The following is a 26895-nucleotide window of genomic DNA, read 5'->3' as shown; positions in this document are numbered from 1 at the left end:
TTACACAGATTTGAGGATTTAAAGTAGTAAGTGTTCAAGTACCTAACACAATGGATTCCCCAACCTACATTCTTCTCTCATTAATTCATTCCTTCAATAAAAAACTGTTTATCAAGCACTATTACTCATCCCAGGGACTTTGGAAGTTGAAGGGTATAAAAAGGTGAATAGATGTAGTGCCTCATCCCGTCTCCTTCTGCGGAACCTATGCATCAAAATAAAAAATTAAGAAGATACAAAGATAAAACAAGGAGTAAATATATATATATATAAAGCTAAAGTTACTTGTCCTTTCTTTTAATTAGTTTCTCAGAAGTCTGAATAAAAGTCCTATAACTAGGGATCCCTGGGTGGTGCAGCAGTTTAGCGCCTGCCTTTGGCCCAGGGCGCGATCCTGGAGACCCGGGATCGAATCCGTCAGGCTCCCAGTGCATGGAGCCTGCTTCTCCGTCTGCCTATGTCTCTGCCTCTCTCTCTCTCTCTCTCTCTCTGTGTGTGTGTGTGTGTGACTATCATAAATAAATAAAAAAATTTAAAAAGTCTTATAACTATATACAACTATATATAACTATATATAGCTATATATAACTATATAGTATTTGTATGGAATTAAACTTTTCCCAAAAGTTCCATAAAAATGAATGCCATTATTCATTGCAAAATCTTCTAGGTAACAGACAAAAATTCAAAGGTTCAAAAAGTATAGCAAAAAAGGAGACTTCCCTTTCACCACTGCTCCCCTACATCCAATTCCCCAGCCAACTGCTGTTAGTTTATAAAATATATTTCCAAAATAAGCTGCATACACAAGCATTACTTTGTTCCTCTCTTACATCAGTAAGTACATACTACAAACACTCTTCTGTATCTTGGCTTTTTCTTAATTTTAATATATTTTGGAAGATTGTTCCATCAGTACAATCAGCTTCTTTTCTGTTTACAGATGCAAACATTCCAAGGACTTTGAGGATATTCTATAATTAGTCTCTTATTAAGGGACATATCGGTTGTTTCCAGTCTCTGCTGTTACAACAATGCTGCATAAATCATCTTGTACACGCTTCACTCACCAAATATGTTAGTACATCTGTTAACACAAAGCCCCCAAACTGGATTTTATCAAAGAATGTTGAGGGATTTTGATAAATATTGCCAGACGATTCTCATTATCATCCATAAAGTAGGAGTTTATCTATTTCCCCTATCCAATCAACACAGTTTTCAAGCTTTCTGGTCTTTATCTTAGATCGCTGGTTCTCAACCAGGACGGTCTTGCTTCTCTAGCAGACATTTGCTAATGTCTGCGAACATGTGGCTTGTCAGGAACTGGGGGAGAGAAGAAAGGGGAGTACTAATGGAATTGATGGGTAAGGCAGTGATGCTGTTAAACATGTACAGGACAGCCCCTCAAAACAACAAATTATTCAGTCCAAAAAAATCAATAGTTCCAAGGTCAAGAACTATCATTAGATAAAAAACAGCATCTCATCCTAGTTATGATTTGCAATTATCAATTTCTTACAAAATTAATAATCACCCACATCATTAAATGGAATAAAAATTCAATTTTCAAACAGCAGAGGTAATACCAATTATTCACTTAAAGGTAATTATCTGTAGATTATTCTGATAATTCTGGATCTTATTAAAGACTTAACCTAAATTTAATAATAGATCATGCCAATTACAAATATGAAATATAAACAAGCATACAGATTAATTAAATGACTTAAGGCAATTGTCTTGTACAGCTAAGCACAGCTGATATTTTCCTTTCATTAGTTACAAGTACTGTCAAGAAGTCCTGTCAGACACCCTGAAAAAGGGCTCAAATCTTGCCTAAGGTTCTTTCCAAGAACATTCCTTCCTCATTACCTCATCCAGGACTGGCAAAAAACAGGGACCAGGTAGGTATAGGAAGGTATCAAATGAGCAAAGGAAACCCAAAGAAGAGTAACAATAGAGCTGACATGACAAGCGGCTTCAAAAGGTGGGTGGGAACAGTGACAAAAACAGGAAAGTACATCAGGATAAAGGAGGAATGTCAGAGAGAGTAGTCACTGAGCTCCAAATCCACTGCTGAACTGCAGGGATATTTACACCCAGAATTTTCAACTGTGCAGATTTTTCAAAAGCAGCTCAAAATATGAATTTTTCCCTGAAATCTCACAATCTTTAAAAAATAGGCAATCAGTTCAAACTTAGAGCAAAATACTATTTAGGCCACCAGTTTTCAACTCAGTAAGTTTATTTTTTTTAAAGAGTTTATTTATTTATTCATGACAGACACATACAGAAAGAGAGGCAAAGACATAGGCAGAGAGAGAAGCAGGCTCCAAGCAGGGAGCCCAACGTGGGATTCGATCCCAGGACTCCAGGATCACGCCCTGGGCCGAAGGCAGGTGCCCAACCACTAAGCCACCCAGGCGTCCCAATATGCAAGTAGATCCTTCAGTTTTGTTTTGTTTTAAGATTTTATTTATTTATTCATGAGAGACACAGAGGAGGGGGGGGGGAGAGAGAGAGAGAGAGAGAGAGAGAGAGAGGCAAAGACACAGAGGGAGAAGCAGGCTCCATGCAGGGAGCCTGACATGGGACTGGATCCCAGGTCTCTCTGGGATCACACCCTGGGCTGAAGGCGGTGCTAAACCTCTAAGCCACCGGGGCTGCCCTCAACTCAGTAAGTTTAACAGTCATATTTTCTTACAGATTTGAATAGATTGCTGTTTCTGTAGATTGCATTTACAAAGCAAGCTCCATGAAAGTTATGTTTACTCTAGAATCCCATTCAACAAGGCATGTGTGAGACGGGGAGGCCTCCAGTCTGTAACAGACTCACATCTCCCAACTAACACTCACTCGAGATCAGAACCTGAGTGCAACTGTTGACCCTATGGAAATTATTCCCTGATTTTGCCTAGCACTCATTCCATTTTGCTCAAAACACTTCCAGTTTTAATACTGGAAGTCCGATGTTCCAGGAACCCCCTCAGTCACAAGCAAATCAGAAAGACTGGTCACCTTACCAACCTATCCAGTTGAATTCCACATGAGAATGTTATTCCTATGATGAAACATCATAAAAATAAGGAGAAAAAAAAAACTTGCTCAAGAAAAGCAGCAGAGACACTTAGGTGGCTCAGCTGATTAAGCGTCTGACTGTTGGCTTTGGCTGAGGACATGATCTCATGGTTGTGAAATGGAGCCCCACGGTGGGTTCTGCATGGAGTCCACTTGAAATTCTCTCTTGGGACGCCTGGGTGGCTCAGCAGTTGAGCAGCTGAAGGTCTGCCTTTGCCTCAGGTCATGATCCCAGGGTCCCAGAATCAAGTCCCACATCCGGCTCCCTGCATGGAGCCTGCTTCTCCCTCTGTCTGTGTCTCTGCCTCTCCCTCTGTGTGTCTCTCATGAATAAATACATAAAATCTTAAAAAAAAAAAAATTATCTCTCCTTCTGCCCCTCCCCGTTAGTGCAGGCTCTCTAAAATAAATCTTTTTTTCTTAAGCAAATTAGACTTAATACAAAAGCAGATAAGAGTTTCTCAAAGGAAAAAAAAAAGGACGCCTGGGTGGCTCAGCAGTTGGGCATCTGCCTTTGGCTCAGGGCGTGATTCTGGAATCCCAGTCCTGCATCAGGCTCCCTGCATGGAGCCTGCTTCTCCCTCTGCCTGTGTCTCTGCCTCTGTCTCTCATGAATAAATAAATATTTAAAAAAAAGAATTTCTCAAAGGCACTGATAAACACCACTGAGTATTACCAGCAACTTCCAGTAAATACGAGTTTCCAAAACACTGTTTTTCATATCATCCTTTAAATTAAAAGGCAAAATGAAAAAGTCAGCAAAAATAAATCCTGAGAGGGGGAAAAAAATACGAAAAATTCTAAAACAGCTCTTAAATCATCAAACCACTAGGATGTGCCAGTAGAATTGTCTGGCCAGCACAGGGTTTTTAAAATATCTAAAATTAAATGCTATCACAGGATGAATAAGCACTCTCAGATACACAAGCTCCACCACTCTCTATTACACCTAACTACTTTGCACATCAATGTTATCTACTTCGCTCTGGATAGAAGGATCCAGAGCAATCTGGTCAAATCTTTCTACTGACACATTCAACAGGAACACAGGTTCACAACAGTAGTAATTTCTTAAAAGTGGGTGGGGTGAAGAGGCAAATGAGGTGATTCCCACCCCCCCACCCATGGCCTCCTCTATCTCCATTGCTAACATACTGCCAGGCTGCCCAACTGCCAAGGTTATTCTCCAAAGGTACTATTTCTCACAAAGGAGGTTTTGTGACATACTGGGTGGGAGTGCATTTTAAGTCTTGTAAGTGCAGCTGGCATTGTATGCTTTAACCAGCTGGGGAGTAAAACTGACCTCCTGGTGTGAAATGTGGGGAGGAAAGAGGAACAGAAACCTACCCAGACTCCACCTGGGGTACAGCAGAAGGAATAGCCTTGGTTTTGTACAAGATTTTTCTCTTCAAGAATAAATAATCTGGAGCCGGGGCACCTGGGTGGCTCTGTGGTCAGGCATTTGCCTCTAGCTCAGGGTTTGATCCCAGGGATAGAGTCCGGTATCAGGCTTCCCACAGGGAGCCTGCCTCTCCCTCTGCCTATGTCTGTCTCTCTGTGTCTTTCATGAATATATAAATCTTTAAAAAATAATAGTAATTTGGAGCCCCCCAACCTCATTCAGCTGACAATTACCATGTGTCTGCTACATGAAGGCACTGGGCCAGGTGCTAGGGTTCAGAGGTAGACATTGGTTAAAACACAGTTCCTGCTCTCTGGGAGCTTTCAGGCTACTGGGATAGAGAGGCAATAGGTAGACTTAAAGCTGTGCCTAGGGTAAGGAGAACAAGGGCAGGGAATGCCTAAGAGAGACAGCTAACCAGTCTTTTTTTTTTTTTTTTTTTAAAGATTTTATTTATTTATTCATGAGAGACACAGAGAGAGGAAGGAGAAGTAGGCTCCACGCAGGGAGTCATATGTGGGACTCAATCCTGGGACCCTAGGATAACGCACTGAGCTGAAGGCAGGCGCTCAACCAGAGCCACCCAGGCGTCCCCCAGACAGTCTTAACGTGGGAATCAAGAAAGGCTTCCAAAAGGAGATATTTTCTAAGCTGAGTTCTGACAGCAAAAGCGGGAAAAAGTAACTTTCTTTTTCAGTGACTCAAATTCCTTATCTATAAATTGGAGATAGCTACTATTTCACAGGTCTTTATTTATAATAATGTGGGCACTAGATGTTGAAGGGTAAAAGTAGCTAAAAAGATGTGAATAAGTCTAAATGTCAATAAAAGGAACCAGACAGAGAGGAAATAGAAAGTTACCTCTGAGGGACGCCTGGGTGGCTCAGCAGTTGGGTGTCTGCCCCTTTGGCTCAGGGTGTGATCCTAGAGTCCCAGGATCAAGTCCCATATCGGGCTCCTTGCATGGAGCCTGCTTCTCCTGTCTGCCTCTCTCTGTGTCCCCCATGAATAAGTAAATAAAATCTTTTAAAAAAAAAAGGGGGGGGGTGGGCGGGGGGATAGCCTGGGTGGCTCCGAGATTTAGCGTCGCCTTCAGCCCAGGGCATGATCCTGGAGAGCCGGGATTAAGTCTCACAGCAGGCTCCATGCAGGGAACCTGTGTCTCTGCGTCTCTCTCTCATATGAATAAATAAATTAAATCTTAAAAAAAAAAAAAAGAACAAACTGGGGGTTGCTGGAGAGGAGGTAGATGGGAGATGGGTTAAATGAGACATAGGTGGCTCAGCTGATTAAGCATCTGTTGGCTTTGGCTGAGGACATGATCTCATGGTTGTGAAATGGAGCCCCACGGTGGGTTCTGCATGGAGTCCTCTTGAAATTCTCTCGGGATGCCTGGGTGGCTCAGCAGTTGAACGTCTGTCTGCCTTTGCCTCAGGTCATGATCCCAGGGTCTCAGGATCGAGTCCCACATCAGGCTCCCTGCATGGAGCCTGCTTCTCCCTCTGCTTGTGTCTCTGCCTCTCTGTGTCTCTCATGAATAAATAAAATCTTAAAAAAAAAAAAAAAAGGAATGAAGTACTGGTAGCAGAGATGAATCCTGAAAATATTAAGTGAAAAAAAAGTCATGAAAGATCACATTTTGTGATTCTACTCTTATGAAATGTCCAGAATAAGCAAAAGAGAAGGCAGGTTAGCAGTTGCCTAGGGTTGAGAGAACTGGGGGTGGGGCAGGAGGACGACTGCTAATGGGTACAGGGTTTCTTTTGGGGACTGACAAAAATGTTTTAAAAATTTACTGTGGGGGGATCCCTGGGTGGCGCAGCGGTTTGGCGCCTGCCTTTGGCCCAGGGCACGATCCTGGAGACACGGGATCGAATCCCACGTCGGGCTCCTGGTGCAGGAGCCTGCTTCTCCCTCTGCCTATGTCTCTGCCTCTCTCTCTGTGTGTGACTATCATAAATAAATAAAAATTAAAAAAAAAAAATTTACTGTGGGGCCTGCCTGGCTCAGTCAGTAGATTATCTGACTCTTGATCTCAGGGTCTTGAGGTCGAGTCCCATTTTGGGTGAAGAGATTACTTAAAAAAATAAATAAAAATAAATAAATAAAATGCACTGTGGTGGGCTCCTGGGCAGCTCAGCAGGTTGAGTATCCAACTCTTGATCTTAGCTCAGATCTTAATCTCAGGGTCGTGAGTTCAAGCCCCATGTTGGGCTGTTGAGCTCCAAGCTGGGCATGGAGCCTACTTCCAAAAAAAAAAAAAAAAAAAAGATGTACTACAATGGTTGCTTAACTTTGTGAATATACTAAAAGCTACAGATTTATAAAACAAAACACTGAATAGTATACATGTGTCAATCAAGAAATAAATGTGTGAATCATACTATATGTGAATAATCTCAACAAATCTGTTATATTAAAAAAGAAGTATAGGGGATCCCTCAGCGGATTAGCACCTGCCTTTGGCCTGGGGTGTGATCCTAGGGCCCCGGGATTGTCCCTCTTCGGGATCCCTGTGTGGAGCCTGCTTCTCCCTCTGCCTGTGTCTCTGTCTCAATCTCTCTGTGTCTCTCATGAATAAATAAATCTTTAAAATAAATAAAATAATAATAATAATATAGATTTGAGGGCAGGAAATTGGGAAGTTTTCTAACCATTTCTATTTTCTATAGTCAGAGGCAAGTTCAACTGCTAAAGAATGTGGGAAAAGGTCACAGGCTCCAAGAATTGCCTTAAGTGCAAATGCATGGGATCTTCATAGTTCATCTGGCATTAGAGTCCAGATATAATTTACCAATCTAGGGTCATTTCTGCAATAACCAATGCTGCCTAGAGACATAGCTAACTTTCTTAACCTGATCAAGGTTTCCAGGTGGGACAGAGAAGCAAAGGAAAGGATTTTGTTAACCCTTTACCTATATGGCATAATATTAAAACAAAGGAAAACTCCTCCCAAGAAACAAGTTTTGGCAGCCTTACAGTAACATGTATTATTTAAAAAGATGCTCAGTTACAATGCAACCTGCACAGTGAAAACTGCAAGACACTTGCTTTGGTGATGTCTGGGACATTTTTGTTTTTGAGTCCCTCCCTCTTTGGAGTTATTTTACCCAATTTCTAGTAACAAATGATCAATCTTTTTATAACTGTTATTATCCTACTTAAGCATATATAGGACAATCTTTTACCTAAAATGTGCATTTGACATCTCTAATCTTAGAACTAGATCCTTAGGAATAATTCACTTACTTGCTGATCTCTGAAAAGTTAAATTCACTTTTAACGTCATTCTCAATAGAATAGAAGGCGACTGTCTAGGTTACTCTATTCTTAGAAATGCGCCCACTAAACACACTTTAACCTTCAAGAGTAATAAAAAAATATATTTTAATTAAAGTCTACACTTCAGTACAGAAGATTCCTGCATATTCATACTAAATTTCCTTCCCAATAAATGGGTGTGATGTTAGCATCCATTATTCCTTTCATATTATTAATCTATATTAGAAAAATGATGGGGATCCCTGGGTGGCTCAGCGGTTTAGCATCTAGCATCTGCCTTCGGCCCAGGGCGTGATCCTGGAGTCCCGGGATTGAGTACCACATCGAGCTCCCTGCATGGAGCCTGCTTCTCCCTCTGCCTGTGTCTCTGCTCCTCTCTCTCTATCTCTCATGAATAAATAAGATCTTAAAAAAAAAAAAAGAAAAGAAAAATGAAAGTATTAGAATCATTAACAGGTGTTTCGAAAAACCAGTGATTCAATTTACACATACAAGTACATTTAGAACTTTTTACATCATTTTAAATGCTTAAGCTACTCTAAACTGTAATACAAACATTAGAGAGCTAAGTGCACTAGCCTTGAGTAACTTTAAAACTGGAAAGCAATCTAGACCATCATTAACTATGAAGCCATCCTTATCCATCTCTGGCTGGTCTCCATTAATTGTAATACCTCTCCTCTTGCCCCTTCTAACCCATCCCCCATCCTACAGCCAAAGATCCAACATACCACTTCACCTTTACTTAAGCCACCCAGGGCAGCCCGGGTGGCGCAGCGGTTTAGCGCCGCCTGCAGCCTGGGGTGTGATCCTGGAGATCTGGGATCAAGTCCCGCATCGGGCTCCCTGTATGGAGCCTGCTTCTCCCTCTGCCTATGTCTCTGCCTCTCTCTCCGCCTCTGAATAAATAAAAAACTTAAAAAAAAAAAAAAAAAGCCACCCAGTCTCCGGGCTTACAAAAAAAAAAATTTTCAACAACTCAGTCCAAAAAAAAAAAGAAAAAAAAAAAAAGCCTTCCATCCTCTGACTCCATCCACCTGGACCACCCTCCCCCCGGATTCCTACCCCAGCGACACCAATCTGCCTTTCAGGCCTCATCCCAGCCAATGCCTAGTCCTTCAAGACTCAAATGAAATTTAGCTTCTCATGCAATGCTTCTTCTGAGGTCTTCAATCTTTGCCATCCCTGCTTTTATGCCTCTTCAACAACTTGCTATGGAGCAGATCTACACAGTTCTCCACCTTCAATTATTTACTTCTGCCTTGCTCTCCACTAGAGTGAGCTCTGTGAAGGCAGGGATACTAAATGTCTGTCCTAGTGTCCATAACTCTGCCAGACACAGCAACACTCAATTTTGTCTTGATGAATGAAACATTCTTTCCTCAGTAACATCCTATCTGCATGTGGCAAAGGTAGGACCAGAACCCACGACTCCTCAGAATGCTCTTTCCAACATCACAACGGAGCTAGGCAGTAAAACCATCGCCATAAAACATCTAAAACACCTAGCTCGGGCACCTCGGGTGGCCCAGCGGTTTAGCGCCTGCCTTCGGCCCAGGGCGTGATCCTGGAGACCTGGGATGGAGTCCCGCGTCGGGCTCCCTGCACCGAGCCTGCTTCTCCCTCTGCCTGTGTCTCTCATCAATAAGTAAATAAAATAAAAAACAACAGCACCCAGCTCACATTGGGTGAGAAGCGTGTGGCCTTACAGGGAGAGCTGATGCAGGAGGGGTGGGGCCGGGTCACCGAGGGCGCGCAATGCCGAGCCGAGGCCAAGGCATTCGTGACTGGCCCGAAGTCACACGGCTAGCAAGTGGATTCCAAGTAACCTGGCTCCAAGTCCGAGGTCCTGACCACTGGGCGATGCTGCCCACCAACAGTAACCCGTTCCAGATTCTGAGCCAGAGCCCCAGGTGGAGTGCGATGATGTGACAAGGTCTCCCCAACCCCCTGCTATTTTAAATCTCACTGCGGGGCGGGCTTTGCGAGGAGACCGACAGGGCCAAGGCGCGGCCGCTGGCAGACACGCAGGCGACCGCTGGACAATTAAAAAAACAATGCACTAAATAAAGCGCCCGGCACGGGGGCCGCTGCAGGGGGGCAGGGGCAGGGCGCGGGCAGGGCCGGGCGGCGCCCCACCTGGCGGGGCAGCGGCCGGGGCGAGCGCCGTCCCCGTCCCCGCCCCCGGGCCCCGCCGCCCGCCCGCCGCACGGGGAGCCCGCGCCGTCCCCGCCCTCACCTGCCGGCCCGAGGTACTTGATCACCCCCTGCGTCTTGAACACTTCTCGGGCGGCCAGCAGCGCGTCCTCGTGGTGCGCCGTGTAGAAGTCGCCCCGGTCGAAGAGGCGCACCGTGGTGGTCGGCTTCTCCGGCATGGCCTGGAAGAAGCGCACGAAGCCGACTTCGGCCGCGCTCTCCAGCTGCAGCGTCTCCTTCGGCTGCACCGCCATTTCGGAGCGTCCGCGCCGCCTGCCAGAAGCAGCCGTGCGACCCCGCACCCGCTAGGCTGTTTCCCGCCTCCCTTCCCTCCCTCCCTCCCGTGCGGCGTCGGCCTTTGCGGAGACGCCCAATCAGCACCCAGTGCTGCGCGGCGGTGGGCGGGAGCCCGCCGCGGCAGCCAATCAGAAGCGGACGCGGCCCAGCTTCCCGCGCACGCCGGCAGCCCTGGCTACTGCGCATGCGTGAGCCTAGGTCGCGCGCCGCCCCTGGCCCCCTGCCAGCCTTCAGAGCATTCGGTCCAGGTGTTTCTCCTGCTGCGCCCGCCTGGGATCCAGGTGCATGGCTAGTTGGGGAAGGCGGCCGGGGAGGGGGTTTGCGGCGCTTTGGCGTTTCTTATGTACCCGGAAGCATGAGACAGCAGTCAGAAAGAAACTCGAGAACAAGGAAAAACTAGCCTTTCTCCCCACCCTGCTACATTAAAAAAAAAAAAAAAAACCTACCCCCCTCTGAGCACTGAGTAATGTATAGAATCCTTATGTGAGTAACATAACACTACGTGAATACTGGGATTTAAAAAATAAATCTGCACCCCTTTGTCCCTGTTTTCCTTTGTAAGCAGACTGATAACATCGAGATTATAGGTTTTTTCCGTAACTCCCCTAATTGCTTTGCACTAGCCTCATTCTCCTTTCCTCCACTCCTTGATTGACTGATTGGAAGTCCTACTTAGGAGGCCTTCTATGTGCCAGCCTCTTCTGGAATCTGAGGGTCACCAGTAATGTTCAGTTTGCGTTCCAGTGAGTGAATGCAAGACGGTACAGCAAGTAAATCCATAGTAAGTAAACTGTTAGGAGATAACTATTCAGGTGAAAAACAAAGGTAGAGTTCGTTGTTGTTTGTTTGTTTTTGTTTTTAATAATGAGCAAAGAAAAAATAATAATAATGAGCAAAGACCGGAAGGTCAGGATGTGTCCTGCAGTTACCTGGCTTAGGAAAGGAATTGCAGGTTCCTGTTTGGCTCACCCTTGACCTGTGGGAGCAGCACCAACCCTGCTTCAGCTGCAGAATTACCCCCAGGGGCTTTTCAACGGTATTCCTTGGGCCCCACTCACCAATAAAGGCTTGGAATTTCTGAAGGTGGGATCTTGAGATCTTTTTTAAAAAGCTCCCTGGGTAGTCCTGACAATCAGCTCAGTTCTGAAACCACTAGCCTACAAGTTAAAATTTAAATATCTTGGGAAGGGATCCCTGGGTGGCTCAGCAGTTGAGAGCCTGCCTTAGGGCCGTAATCCTGGAGACCCAGGATCAAGTCCCACATTGGGCTCCCTGCATGGAGCCTGCTCCTCCCTCTGCCTGTGTCTCTGCCTCTCTCCCTCTCTCTCTCTCTCTGTGTCATGAATAAATAAATAAAATCTTAAAAAAATATATATATATACATATATATATCTTGGGAAGCAGAGGAAGTGTGGATCCTCTGACTGCTGACTACTTTTCCCATAGACTAAAATCTCCCGCAAGCCTGTGGTGCTCCTTTGCCTCTCACCGCAGCTCTGTGATCTGGGCCAGTAAATTCCCCTTCCCCAAGCGCCTGGCTGGCTCAGTCTGTAAAGCACAGGAGATCTCTGGTCCTGAGTTCAAGCCTCACACTGTGCAGAGAGTTTACTGACAAATAATAATAATTAAAATAAGTTCCCCTTCCCTTTCAACACTTGTGATCCAACACAAGCTTGTCCCTCTACTCTGGAATGGCCCTTTCCTGCTCTTTGTGTAACAAACTCCTAGTCATCATTCTGTCTTCAGGTACAAATGTCTCCTCAACCAAACCTGCCTAGTTTCGACAGGTGTAATTAGTTGCATTATCTTCTGGAGTACCACCTTATTGATATTCATATTATAACAATATCTGCTGCATAGAAATACCTGTTCACCTCTTTGACTAAACATGTGGAGAGGACACCAATGGGTATTTATGTTTCTAGTTAATGATAATGGCTACTTTTCATCAGCATTCATTGACTGTTGGGTGTTTCCTTATTTTTACATGTGTTTACTGTTATTAATCTTCGAAACTCTAGGTATTAGGTACTACTGTTATTCTTTTTTTTTTTTTTTTTTAAGATTTTATTCATGAGAGACACATAGAGAGAGACAGAGACGGAGAGACAGGCAGAGGGAGAAGCAGGCTCCATGCAGGAAGCCCGATGTGGGACTTGATCCCGAGTCTCCAGGATCAGGCCCTTGGCTGAAGGCGGCACTAAACTGCTGAGCCACCGGGGCTGCCCATCTACTGGTATTCTTATTTTACAATGAAGGAATGGAAACGTAGAGAAGTATTTTGCCCAAGATTTTAGAGTTGGTAGTAAGTGATAAAGCTAGAGTTGTGACATGCTCTAGATTCTGTATGCTTAACCATCTGTGTGATGTGGTTTTTTGAACGTTGATGTGTTGGTGGGGTCTGGAGCTGACACCAAAAAAGAGTTCTTGAGAAGTCTTTGGTGCAAAAAGATTATTTTATTAAAGCACAGGTGGCAGGGGGGTGGGGTTTGCCTGGGTGGCTCAGTCAGTTAACTGCCTTCACTCAGGTCTTGATCCCAGGGTCCTGGGATGGAGCCCCTTGCTAGGCTTCCTACTCTGCAGGGAGCCTGCTTCTCCCTCTCCCTCTGCCTGCCACTCCCCCTGCTTGTGCTCTCTCACTCTCTCTGTCAAATAAATAAATCAAATCTTTAAAAAAAAAAAAAAAAAAAGCACCGGGACAGAACCCTTGGGCAGAAAGAGCTGTTGTGGCTGCTGCCTGCTAACCCCCTGCTGCCCCAAGATTGTGTAGGGCAACTGATAGTATACCCTGGGGCTCAGGGAAGTGAAGATAAGGCAATTCAAAAGGACTTTCATATGCTAAAAAAGACTCAGGTTCCTGGAGGGATGTTATAATCAGCCTACCTCAAGTGTTTGTTAATGGGCTGCAAGTTATAAGGACATTTAATTTTATCTACGTTTCCTTCTGCCTTTGTTTCCCACATCCTGCGTGTCTTAGGACCTGTAGGGTGTGCAGGAAATTTTTGTAAATAAATGAGCTGGAGATCACAATAACTGCTTCTAAAGGACACCTTGGCTTTGAGTGTCATCTCATCCCTCCTCTTTTCTGGTTCGTATTCTAAACAGTCAACTCAGGGCACCTGGGTAGCTCAGTAGTTTACAAATCAACCTTCGGCTCAGGTCATGATCCCAGAGCCCTGGATGGAGCCCGCTTTGCTCTCTCCCCCAATTTCTCAAATAAATAAATAAATCTTTTAAATAAGTAGTTCAGGGCAGCCCCAGTGGCGCAGCGGTTTAGCGCCGCCTGCAGCTCGGGGTGTGATCCTGCAAACCCAGGCTCGATTCCCACGTCGGACTCCCTGCATGGAGCCTGCTTCTCCCTCTGCCTGTGTCTCTGCCTCAGTGTGTGTGTGTCTCTATGAATAAATAAATAAATAAATAAGTATAGGGGCAGCCCGGGTGGCTCAGCGGTTTAGCGCCGCCTTCAGCCCAGGGCATGATCCTGAAGACCTGGGATCAAGTCCCATGTCAGGCTCCCTGCTTCTTTCTTCCTTTCTTTCCTTTCTTTCCTTTCTTTCTTTTCTTTCCTTTCTTTCTTTTTCTTTCTTTTTCTTTCTTTTCAAGATTTTTATTTATTTATTCATTCGTGAGAGACACACGCACACACAGAGAGAGGCAGAGACACAGGCAGAGGGAGAAGCAGGCTCCATGCAGGGAGACTCATGTGGGACTCGATCTGGGATCCCCAGGATCATGCCCTGGGCTGCAGGCGTCGCTAAACCACTGCGACACCAAGGCTGCCCTGGAGCCTGCTTCTCACTCTATGTTTCTGTCTCTTTCTGTGTCTCTCATGAATAAATAAATAAAATCTTTTTTTAAAAAGGTTCTATTGGGATCCCTGGGTGGCTCAGCGGTTTAGCGCCTGCCTTTGGCCCAGGGCGTGATCCTGGAGTCCGGGGATGGAGTCCCGCATCGGGCTCCCTGCGTGGAGCCTGCTTCTCTCTCTGCCTGTGTCTCTGCGTGTCTCTCTCTCTCTCTGTGTCTCTCATGAATAAATAAATAAAAAATTTTTAAAAAATAAAATTAAAAAAGGTTTTATTTATTTGAGAGCAAGAGCACAAGTGAGGGGAGGGGCAGAGGGAGAAGTGACTCCACATTGAGCAGGGGCTCTATCCCAGGACCCTGAGAGCTTGAGTAGAAGGCAGAGGATTAACTGACTAAGCCACCCAGGTGCCCTCAAGTAAATAGATCTTTAAGAAAAATTTAAAATGATGGTAAGTAAAGTACTCTCAACTGTGTCAAAAACTGCAGTTTCTTTCTTTTTTTTTTTTAAAGAGGAGTTTGAGCCCCATGTTGTGTATGGAGCCTATTTAAAAAAAAAAAGTGTATGATTCAATGGCTTTTAGTCTATTATCAGGATTGTATAACCCTCACCTCAATCTAATTTTAGAATATGTTGTTGTTCTAAAAAAATTTCTATATCCAACAGCAGTCATTCCCCATTCCCCCCTCTCCCTACCTATGGCACCAAAAATCAACTCTCTAAAAAAAAAAAAAAAAAAAAAAAAAAAATCAACTCTCTGTCTCTATATATTTGCCTCTTCTGAACATTTATATAAATGGAATAATACACTATAAATCCTTTAGTGTCTGGCTTCTTCCATTTAGCATGATGTTTCTTCTTTTTTTTTTTAATTTTTATTTATTTATGATAGTCACAGAGAGAGAGAGGCAGAGACACAGGCAGAGGGAGAAGCAGGCTCCATGCACCGGGAGCCCGATGTGGGACTCGATCCCGGGTCTCCAGGATCGCGCCCTGGGCCAAAGGCAGGCGCCAAACCGCTGCGCCACCCAGGGATCCCTGTTTCTTCTTTTTTAGTATGATGTTTTTAAAGTTCATCCATGTCCAAACATATGTCAGTACTTTACTCCTTTCTATTACCAAATAATATTGATTTATATGGGCTAAACCATATTTTATTTATTCATTCATTGGGTAGTGGCCATCATGAATAATGTTACTATAAACCTTTGCTTACATGTTCTTATGTGGACATATGCTTTTATTTCTCTTGGATATATACCAAGAAATGAGATTGCTGGGTCATACTTTTTTTTTTAAGATTTTATTTTTAAGTAGTCTCTACACCCAATGTGGGGCTCAAACTCACAACCCCAAGATCAAGAGTCACATGTTTCACCAATTGAGTCAGCCAGATACCCCGGGTCATACTTTTAATATATGTTTAATTATAATTCTTTAAAAAAAAAATAGGTTCCATGCCTAGCATGGAGCCAATGAGGCTCATGACCCCAAGATCAAGGCCTGAGCTGAGATTAAGAGTTGGATGCTGGGGATCCCTGAGTGGCGCAGTGGTTTGGCGCCTGCCTTTGGCCCAGGGCGCGATCCTGGAGACCAGGGATCGAATCCCGTGTTGGGCTCCCGGTGCATGGAGCCTGCTTCTCCCTCTGCCTATGTCTCTGCCTCTCTCTCTCTCTCTCTCTCTCTCTCTGTATGTGACTATCATAAATAAATAAACATTAAAAAAAAAAAAAAGAAAAGGAAAAGAGTTGGATGCTTAGCCGACTGAGCCACCCAGGTGCCCCGGTTTAACTATAGTTCACAGGCTAAACTATAACGTATATGTTTAACATGCTATATTTAACATTTTGAGGAACTGCCAAACTGTTTTCCAAAAGGCTGCAACATTTTACATTCTTACTAACTATATTTTAGGGTTCTAACTTTTCCACATCCTAGTCAACACTTATTACTATCTGTCTTTAATTCTAGCCATCTTAGTGGGTATGAATGATATCTTATTATGGCTTAGATTTTCATTTCCCTAATGGCTAACAACATTCAGCATCTTCTCATGTTTTCTTATATGTTCTTCTGAGAAAACACTTGCAGATTATTTATCTGACAAGGGACTTGTATACAGAACATATAAGAAATTTTACATCTCAATAAGAGAGAAATAAACAATCCAATTTAAAAGTGGGCAAGGGGGGATTCCTGGGTGGCGCAGCGGTTTGGCGCCTGCCTTTGGCCCAGGACGCGATCCTGGAGACCTGGGATCGAATCCCACGTCAGGCTCCCGGTGCATGGAGCCTGCTTCTCCCTCTGCCTGTGTCTCTGCCTCTCTCTCTCTCTCTCTGTGTGTGACTATCATAAATAAATAAAAATTAAAAAAAAAGTGGGCAAGGGCAGCCCAGGTGGCTTGGCAGTTTAGCGCTGCCTTTTGCCCAGGGTGTGATCCTGGAGACCCAGGATTGAGTCCTGCATTGGGCTCTCTGCTTGGGGCCTGCTTCTCCCTCTGCCTGTGTCTCTGCCTCTCTCTTTCTCTCTCTCTGTGTTTCTCATGAATAAATAAATTAAATCTTTTTTTAAAATAATAAAATAAAAATAAATAAAAGTGGGCAAAGGATCCAAAGAAGTCATTGGTTTTAGAGAATGGTCTTTGGTTAGTTGATATGGAGAAGAGAAGCTCCATAGACTGAAGATTTCATTCTGAAAACAAGATGTGGTCATTGTTTTTAAAAAGTTTGATAGGGTGCCTGCCTGGCTTAGTTGGTAGAACACACAACTCTTGATCTCTTTTTTTTTTTTTTTTAAGATTTTATTTTTATTTATTTATTCATAGAGACAGAGAGAGAGAGAGAGACAGAGACACAGGCAGAGGAGAAGCAGGCATCATACAGAGAGAGCCTGATATGGGACTCGATCCAGGGTCTCCAGGATCACACCCTGGGCTGCAGGCGGCGCTAAACCACTGCGCCACCAGGGCTGCCCACAACTCTTGATCTTGAGGCTGTAAGTGTAAGCCCCAGGTTTGGTAGAGATTACTTTAAAAAATAAAATCTTTTAAAAAGTTTGATAAGAAACAGAAAGTTAGGGCAGCCCAGGTGGCTCAGTGGTTTAGCGCCTACAGCCCAGGGCCTGATCCTGGAGACCCAGGATCAAGTCCCACATCAGGCTCCCTGCATGGAGCCTGCTTCTCCCTCTGCCTGTGTCTCTGCCTCTCTCTCTCTGTGTGTGTGTGTTTGTGTGTGTGTGTGTGTGTGTCTCATGAATAAATGAATAAAATCTTAAAAAGAAAAAAAGAAAAAGAAACAGAAAGTTAGACAAAATGAGGACACAGAGGAATATGTCCCAAATGAAAGAAGAACAGGACAAAATCATAGCAAGAGGCCTACATAAAACAAAATAATATGCCTGGTAGAGAATTTAAAGTAATGATCATGGGCAGCCCCGGTGGCTCAGCAGTTTAGTGCACCCTACAGCCTGAGGCGTGATCCTGGAGACCCGGGATCGAGTCCCACGTCGGGCTCCCTGCATGGAGCCTGCTTCTCCCTCTGCCTGTGTCTCTGCCTCTCTCTCTCTCTCTCTTTCTCCTCTCTGTAAATAAATAAAATCTTAAAAAATAAAAAATAAAGTAATGATCATAAAGACACTCACCTCACTGGAGTTGAGAAAAGAATGGAGGCTATCAATGACACCCTTAAAAAAGAGATAAAAAGATAACAAATCAGAGATGAAGAACACAATAAATGAAATTAAAAATACACTAGATAGAATAAGCACTAGAAGAAGCAGAAGAACGAATCAGTGACCTGGAGGACACAGAGTGATGAAAAGTAATCAAGTCAAGCAGGTGAGAAAAAAAGAATTATGCAACAGGAGAACAGACTTTGGGAACTCAGCAACACCATCAAGTGTAATAACATTCACATTATAGGGATGCCAGAAGCAGAAGAGAAAAAAAAATGGGCAGAAAATTTATTTGAAAAAAATCAAAGCTGAAAACTTCTCAATTCTGAAGAAGGAAACAGAAATCCAGAACTAGGAGGCACAGAGATTCTCCAACAAAATCAACCCAAAGAGGTCCAAACTAAGACACATAGTAATTAAAAAAGGCAAAAACTCAAAACAAAGAGAGAATTTTAAAAGCAGCCAAGAAAAGAAAGCAGTAACATACAATAAAAAACCCTGCACAGCTATCAGCTGATTTTTCAGTAGAAACTTTGCAGGGGGCAACCCGGGTGGCTCAGCAGTTTAGTGCTGCCTTCGACCCAGGGCGTGATCCTGGGGACCGGGGATCGAGTCCCACGTCGGGTCCCTGCGTGGGGCCTGCTTCTCCCTCTGCCTGTGTCTCTGCCTCTCTCTCTCTCTGTGTTTGTCGTGAATAAATAAATAAAATCTTTTTAAAATTTTTTAAAAAAGAAACTTTGCAGGCCAGGAGAAGATGGCATGATATAATCCAAGTGCTAAAAGAAAAAAAAAATTAGTCAAGAATACTCTATCCAGGGATGCCTGCGTGGCTCAGTGGTTGAGTGTCTGCCTGCTTCTCCTCCCTCTGCCTGTGTCTCTCATGAATAAAAAAATTAAAAAAATAAAAAAAGAGAATACTCTATCCAACAAGACTATTATCCAGATAGAAAAAGAGATAGAGTTTCCCAAACAAAAATGAAAGGAATTCATGACCAGTACATTAGCCCTACAAGGAATGTTAAAGGGAATTCCTGTGGCACCTGGGTGGCTCAGTTGGTTAAGCATCTGACTTTTGGTTTTAGCTCAGTTCCTGATCTCATGGCTCATAAGATGGAGCCCCACATTGGGCTCCCCATTCAATGGGAATCTGCTTGGATATTCTCTCCCTGTAGCCCTTCCCTCATGCTCTCTCTCTCAAATAAATAAATGTTTAAAAAATAAAAGAGGACTCTGAATGGAAAGGAGTAAGAGTAAGAAGAGTAGGAAGCACAAAAACAGTAAAAATAACTATGTCCATAAATATTAGTTAACAGACTCACAAAATAAAAGGATGTAAAATATGACATCATATACTCAAAAGTGGTATATAGAGGGAGAGGAGTAAAGAATGGGTTCAAACTTAAGCTACCATCAATTTAATGAATTTAATATAGACTTCCATATGCAGAAGGTGTTTTATACAAACCTAATGGCAGTCACATATCAAAAACTAGTCAAAGACACGTTAAAAAATAAAGAGAAGAGGGACACCTGGATTGCTCAGCGGTTGAGCATCTGCCTTTTCTGAGGGCATGATCCCAGAGTCCTGGGATTGTGTCCCACATCAGGCTTCCCATATGGAGCCTGCTTCTTCCTCTGCCTAGGTCTCCGCCTCTCTCTCTCTCTCTTTCTCTCTCTGTGTCTCTCATGAATAAATAAATAAAATCTTAAAAAAAAAAAAAAGGAGAAGGGAATCCAAGTATACTACTAAAGAAAACCAACTAATCATGAGAGAGGAGCTCAAGGGAAGAGAGGAACAGAGAAGAACTACAAAAACCACCACGAAACAAGAACAAAATGGCAATGAATACATATCTATCAATAATTACTTTGATTGTAAATGCTCCAATCAAAAGACATAGGATAGCAGAATGGATAAAAAAAAAAAAAAGTAAGACCTATGTATATGCTGCCTACAAGAGATTCACCTGAAATCTAAAGACACATGCAGGGCAGCCCCAGTGGTACAGAGGTTTAGCGCTGCCTGCAGCCCAGGGCGTGATCCTGGAGACCCTGGATGGAGTCCCACGTCAGGCTCTGCATGGAGCCTGCTTCTCCCTCTGCCTGTGTCTCTGCCTCTGTGTGTGTGTGTGTGTGTGACTATCATAAATAAAAATAAAATAAAATAAAAAAATATATATATGACACATGCAGATTGAAAGGGAAGGGATGAAGAAGCATTGTTATATAAATAGAAGTGAAAAGAAAACCCGGGTAGTAATATTTATATCAAACAAAATAAACTTTAAAACAAAGACTGCGACAAGGGACAAGAAAGGACATATAATAATAAAGAAAACAATCCAAGAAGAAGATATAAAAATTATAGACATTTATGCACCCAACATGGGAGCACCCAAATACATAGTTAATAACAAACATGAAGGAAGTAATTGATAGTAATACAATAATAGTAACAGGCTTTAACACTCCACTTACATCAATAGACAGATTAACCAACAGAAAATCAACAAGGAGACAGTGGCTTGGAATGACACATTAGACCAGATGGGTTTAACAGATATGTTCAGAATATTCCATCCTAAATCAGCAAAATACACATTCTTTTCATTTCTCTAAAATAGTTCACATATTAGGCCATAAAACAAGCCTCAACAAATTCAAGAAGATCAAAGTCATACCATGCATCTTTTCTGACCACAACACCATGACACTAGAAATCAATCATAAGAAAAAAATCTGGAAAGAGGATAAATACAAGGAGGGTAAATAACATGCTACTAAACAATTAACAGGTCAACCAAGAAATGCAAGAAGAAACCAAAAAATACATAGAGACAAATGGAAATGAAAACACAATGGGCTAAAATCTTTAGGATGCAGCATGCAGATGTCTAAGAGGGATATTTATAGCAAAACAAGCCTAGCTTAAAAAGCAAAAGCAAAAAAAAAAATAAAAAAATAAAAAATAAAAAATAAAAAGCAAAAGCAGTCTCAAATGAACAACCTAACCTTACACCTAACGGACTAGGAAAAAAAAGACTAAAAAAATCTGAAACCAGTAGAAGGGAGGAAATAATAAAAATTAAAGCAGAAATAAAGTAAATAGAAATTTAAAACACACACACACACACACACACACACACACAATAGAACAGATCAATGAAACCATGAGCTGGCTCTATGAAAAGATCAACAAAATTTATAAACTTTTAGCTAGACTCATCAAAAAAAAAAAAAGACTCAAATAAAGAAAACCAGAAATGAAAGAGAAGAAATAGAACTGACACCATAGAAATACAAAGGATTATAAGAGAATATTATAAAAAAATTACATGCCAACAAATTAGACAACCTAAAAGAAATGGATAAATTCCTAGAAATATACAACTTCCCAAAACTGAATCAGAAATAAATAGTGGAAAAAAAAAAAAGAAAAAAAAAGAAAAAAAAGAAAAAAAAAAGAAATAAATAGAAAATTTGAACAGACCAATTACCAGCAATGAAATTGAATCAGTAATCAAAAAACTCCCAACATGGGCACTTGGCTAGCTCAGTTGGCAGAGCATGTGACTCCTGATGTCAAGGTTGAAAATTAAGCCCCATGTTGGATGTGGAGCCTACATTAAAAAAACAAAACAAACAACCCTCCCAAAAGATAAAAGTCCAGAGCCATATGGCTTCACAGGTGAATTCTACCAAACATTTAAAGAAGAGTTAAGGGCAGCCCGGGGGGCTCAGCAGTTTAGTGCCTGCCTTGGGCCCAGGGTGTGATCCTGGAGTCCCGGGATTGAGTCTCACATCGGGCTCCCTGCATGGGGCCTGCTTCTCCCTCTGCCTGTGTCTCTGCCTCTCTCTCAAGAATAAATAAAAATAAAATCTTTAAAATAAAAAAAGTAGGGATCCCTGGGTGGCGCAGTGGTTTGGCGCTTGCCTTTGGCCCAGGGCGCGATCCTGGAGACCCGGGATCGAATCCCACGTCGGGCTCCCGATGCATGGAGCCTGCTTCTCCCTCTGCCTGTGTCTCTGCCTCTCTCTCTCTCTCTGTGTGACTATCATAAATAAATAAATAAATTTAAAAAAAATTAAAATAAAAAAAGTAGGGGCAGCCTGGGTGGTTTGGTGCCTGCCTTTGGCCCAGGACGTGATCCTGGAGACCTGGAATCCAGTCCCACGTCGGGTTCCCTGCGTGGAGCCTGCTTCTCCCTCTGCCTGTGTCTCTGCCTCTCTCTCTGTGTCTCTCATGGATAAATGAATAATATATTTAAAATAAAATAAAAGGGATCCCTGGGTGGTGCAGCGGTTTGGCGCCTGCCTTTGGCCCAGGGCGCGATCCTGGAGACCCGGGATCGAATCCCATATCGGGCTCCCGGTGCATGGAGCCTGCTTCTCCCTCTGCCTGTGTCTCTGCCTCTCTCTCTCTGTGACTATCATAAATAAATAAAAATTAAAAAAAATTTAAATAAAATAATAAAATAAAATAAGTAAAGAAGAGTTAATACCTATTCTTCTCTGGGACGCCTGGGTGGCTCGGTGGTTTGACACCTGCCTTTGGCTCAGGGTGTGATCCTGGGGTCCTGGGATCAAGTCCCGCATCGGGCTCCCTGCATGGAGCCTGCTTCTCCCTCTGCCTATGTCTCTGCCTTTCTCTCTGTGTCTCTCATGAATAAATAAATAAAATATTTTTTTTAAAAAAAAACAACCTATTCTTCTCAAACTATTCCAAAAAGTAGAAGAGGAAGGAAAACTTCCAAATACATTCTGAGGCCAGCATTACCCTGATACCAAAACCAGATAAATACACTACAAAAAAAGAGAACTACAGGCCAATATATCTGTTAAACATAGATGCAAAAATCCTCAACAAAATATAGCAAACAGAATCCAACAATACACTTAAAAAAATCATTCACCACGATCAAGTGGGATTTGTTCCTGGGATGCAAGGGTGGTTCAATATTTGCAAGTTACTCAACATGATACATCATATCAATAAGAGAAAGAGGGGACACCTGGGTGGTTCAGTCAGGTTAAGCATCTGCCTTTGGCTCAGTTCATGATCTTGGGGTCCTAGGATGAAGCCCTGCATCAGGCTCTCTGCTCAGTGGGGAGCCTGCTTCTCCCTCTCCCTCTCTCTGTGCTCTCTCAAATCGATCAATCAATAATCAATCTTTTTATTTTTATTTATTTTTTTAAGATTTTATTTATTTATTCATAGAGACACAGAGAGAGAGAGAGGCAGAGACACAGGCAGAGGGAGAAGCAGGCTCCATGCAGGGAGCCTGACATGGGACTCGATCCAGGGTCTCCAGGATCATGCCCTGGGCAGCAGGCGGCACTAAACCGCTGTGCCACGGGGGCTGCCCAAAAATCAATCTTTTTAAAAAGAGAAAAATAGTTTTAAAAAAAATAAGAGAAAGGGTATGATCACTATGTGATCATTTCAGTAGATGCATAAAAAACATTTGACAAAGTACACTATCCATTCATGATAAAAACCCTCAACGAAGTAGGTTTAGAGGGAACATATCTCAATATAATAAAGGACATATATGAAAACCCCACAGCCAATATTATGCTTAGTGGTGAAAAACTGAGAGCTTTCCCCTAAGGTCAGGAACAAGGCAAGGACATATACTCTCACCACTTTTAGTTCAACATTAGTAGTAGAAGTCCCAGGCACAGCACCCAGACAAGAATAAAAGGCATCAAAATTAGTAAGGAAGAAATAAAACTATTTGCAGATGACATATACTACATATAGAAAATCCTAAAGACTCTACCAAAAATAACTACTAGAACTCATAAATTCAGTAAGATTGGAGGATACAAAATCAATGTACAGAAATCCATTCCATTGCTATATACTAATAAAATAGCAGAAAGAGAAATTAAGAAGCCAACTCAGGACACCAGGGTGTCACAGTGGTTAAGCATCTGCCTTTGGTTCAGGTCGTGATCCTGGGGTCCTGGGATCAAGTCCTACATCAGGCTCCCTGCAGGGAACCTGCCTCTCCTCTGCCTATGTCTCTGCCTCTCTCTCTGTATTTCTCATGAATAAATAGATAAAATCTTAAAAAAATAAACCAATCTCATTTACGGTTACACTTAAAATAATAAAATACTTAGGAATAAACTTAACCAAAGAGGTGAAAGACCTGTACTTTAAAAATTGTCAAACATTGGGGCGCCTGGGTGGCTCAGTCAGTTAAGCGTCCTACTCTTGGTTTTGGCCCAGGTCATGATTTCAGGGTCATGAGACTGAGCCCCATTGGGCTCTACTCAGTGCAGAGTCTGCTCGAGATTCTCTCTCCCTCTGCCCCTCCTGCTTGTGCTTGCTCTCTCTCGAATAAGTAAATAAAATCTCTAAAGATACTAGCAAACATTGACACAAATGGAAGGATGTTCCATGCTCATAGATGGGAAGAACAAATATTATTAAAATGTCCATACTACCCAAAGCAATCTATGGATCAAAATACCAACAGCATTTTTCACAGAACTACAACAAACAATCCTAAAAGGGGGTCAGCCCAGGTGGCTCAGTGGTTTAGCGCTTGCCTTCAGCCCAGGGCATGATCCTGGAGACCTGGGATCAAGTCCCATGTCGGGCTCGCTGCATGGTGCCTGCTTCTCCCTCTGCCTGTGTGCCTCTCTCTCTCTGTCTCTCATGAATAAATAAATAAATAAAATCTTTTTTAAAAAAGCTGAAGTATCACAGTTTCAGATTTCAAGTTTTATTACAAAGCTATAGTAATCAAAACAATATGGTACTAGCACAAAAATACACATCAATCCCTGGAACAGAATAGAAAGTCCAGAAATAAAGTCATGATTATATGGTCAATCTTTGACAAAGGAGGCAAGAATATCCAATGGGAAAAAGTACCTTCAACAAGTGGTGTTGGGAAAACTGGATAGCTACATGCAAAAGTATGAAACTGGGCCAATTTCTTACACTATACACAAAAATAACTCAAGATGGATTAAAGACCTAAATATGAGACTTGAGACCATAAAAATGCCAGAAGAGAGCACAGGCAGTAATTTCTCCAGACAACAGCTGTAACGTTTTCTTAGATATGTCTCCTCAGGTAAGGTAAACAAAAGCAAAAATAAACTATTGGGATTACACATCTAAATAAAATCTTTGGCACAGTAAACGATCAACAAAACCAAAAGACAGTCTACTGAACAGAAGATATTTGTAAATGACATCTGATAAAAGGTTAGTATCCAAAATATATAAAGAACTTAAAAAAAAAGAGAGAGCTTAAATAACGCAACACCAGAAAACCAAACAATCCAATTTTAAAATGGGCAGAACACACAAACACACATTTGTCCAAAGACGTAGATGGCCAACAGACACAGGAAATGATGCTCAATGTCACTCATCAACAGAGAAATGCAAATCAAAACGATGAGATATATCCTCACACCTGTCAGAATGGCTAAAATAAAAAACACAAGAAATGGGGCACCTGGCCTGCTCAGTCAGAAGAGTGTGTGACTCTTGATCTCAGAGCTGCATGTTTGAGCCTCACGTTCGGTGTGGAGATTACATAAAAATAAAGAGTTTGCTTATCATGATGAGCTCTGAGTAATGTATTGAATTGTAGTACATCTGAAACTAATATAACGCTGCATTTCAACTACACCGGAATTAAATTTTTTTAAATTAAGTTTGATAAAAAAGAAAAAAGGAATGGTAGCCTGTTAGGGAGGTCAGTGGGAGTTTTTAGAGGTGTTGGGGGGTGTTTTAGGTTGACAGACAACAGTTGTGAAATTATGTTGTATCTAACAGAAGCATATTTGTTGAGTAGAAACTAGTCTTAGGTTCAGTTCCTGAGAGTATGTGAATTAAACTGACAGAATGCAGATTAACAGGAGAAAAGGCACCGTTTTCAATAATATTGTTATATCCAAAGGAGTGGAAAATATTAATAAGGCTAAATCTTGGGAACATTGGTATTTCAGAGTCAGTAGAAGAGGAAAACAACCAGGGGAGACTAATGCCAGTTATGCCAAAGAAGAAAATCTGTCAGCAACATACTGGAGTAGGAAACGGGAAAGTCATGGTGGTAAGCTGTGGACAGATCACATGGTTATACACTGGGGACAAAGGGCCATTGGCAATTAGTAGATCAGTATTGTCTTTAGAACAAGTAGCTTCAAAAAAAAAATAAGAGTAGCTTCAGAAGAGCTAGAACAGAAACTTGAGGGCATGGGGTTGAAGACGAGCTGTTATCATTTTATTGCCTGTTAGCTGCAAATTCACCCTCTTCACCTGTTCTGTCAAAGTGCACCTGAAGCTGTGTCAGTAGAGGGCGCAGGAGACAGTACAAGAGGAAAGGGTAGTTCGTTCTTGCAACATCTATTTCCCCAGTGCTACATACCCAGGGCTGCTCCAGCACGCTGCTGCTCTGCCGTGGACAGCAGCCAGCAGCTTCCCTGAGCACCTGCTCCCACACCCAAATTACAAAAGGCAGCTTTATGGAATGCCTTTGGTGTCTGGCAGCCACCTCTTTATGAATAGCTTTTCCCCAGCACCCTAGAGCAAAGGTCATTAAATGTTTTCCTATAAAGCACCAGAAATATTTTAGGTTGTACCGGCCATTGGGTCCAACACTATTCAATTCTTTTTGCTGTAGTGCGAAATAGCCACATACAATAAATGGACAAAGCTGTGCTCCAACAGAACTTTACAGATACTGACATTTTTATTTCATGTGACTTTCACATACCAGGGAATATTCTTTTCAAACATTTAAAAATGTAAAAACCATTCTTACCTCCTAGACTATGTAAAAACAGGCAGTGGCCCAGGCTGTAGGCTATAGTTTGAGGACTTCTGTCCTAGAGGGCAGGTTTTCACTAAGTACACCCAGGGCAGGCTCACAGCAACTTCTCAGGTTTTCGGGGAGCCACACTGCCCTCTCCCACAAGGTCTGGATCTCAGCCCAGTGAGTGGGGCCTAGCAGAAAGTAGAGCTCTTCTTTGTGTGCCCTCCCAGCCCTGGGGGTAATGGCTGCTCCATATTATGGGATATTCCCATTTCTTTTTTTTTTTTTTAAGATTTTATTTTATTCATGAGAGAGAAAGAGAGAGAGATTAAGAGGCAGAGACACAGGCAGAAGGAGAAGCAGGCTCCATGCAGGGA

At 42.7% G+C, this 26895-nt stretch overlaps 1 protein-coding gene across 1 annotated transcript in view; it reads right to left on the bottom strand.

Moving 5' to 3' along the window:
• Nucleotides 1–10275, bottom strand: part of MSH2 (mutS homolog 2) — a 77825-nt gene extending 67550 nt beyond the window's left edge. The window contains exon 1 of the mRNA XM_041757294.1: nt 10005–10275. Within this exon, the coding sequence (XP_041613228.1) occupies nt 10005–10215 (211 nt within the window). The 5' untranslated portion in view covers nt 10216–10275. The remainder of the gene's footprint in view (nt 1–10004) is intronic.
• Nucleotides 10276–26895: the final 16620 nt, after the last annotated feature.

This window comes from Vulpes lagopus, chromosome 5, assembly GCF_018345385.1.
Source record: "Vulpes lagopus strain Blue_001 chromosome 5, ASM1834538v1, whole genome shotgun sequence".
NCBI classification, from domain to species: Eukaryota; Metazoa; Chordata; class Mammalia; order Carnivora; family Canidae; genus Vulpes; species Vulpes lagopus.
Note: the sequence above shows the minus strand (reverse complement) of the source record. Positions and strands in the feature narration are given on the sequence as shown.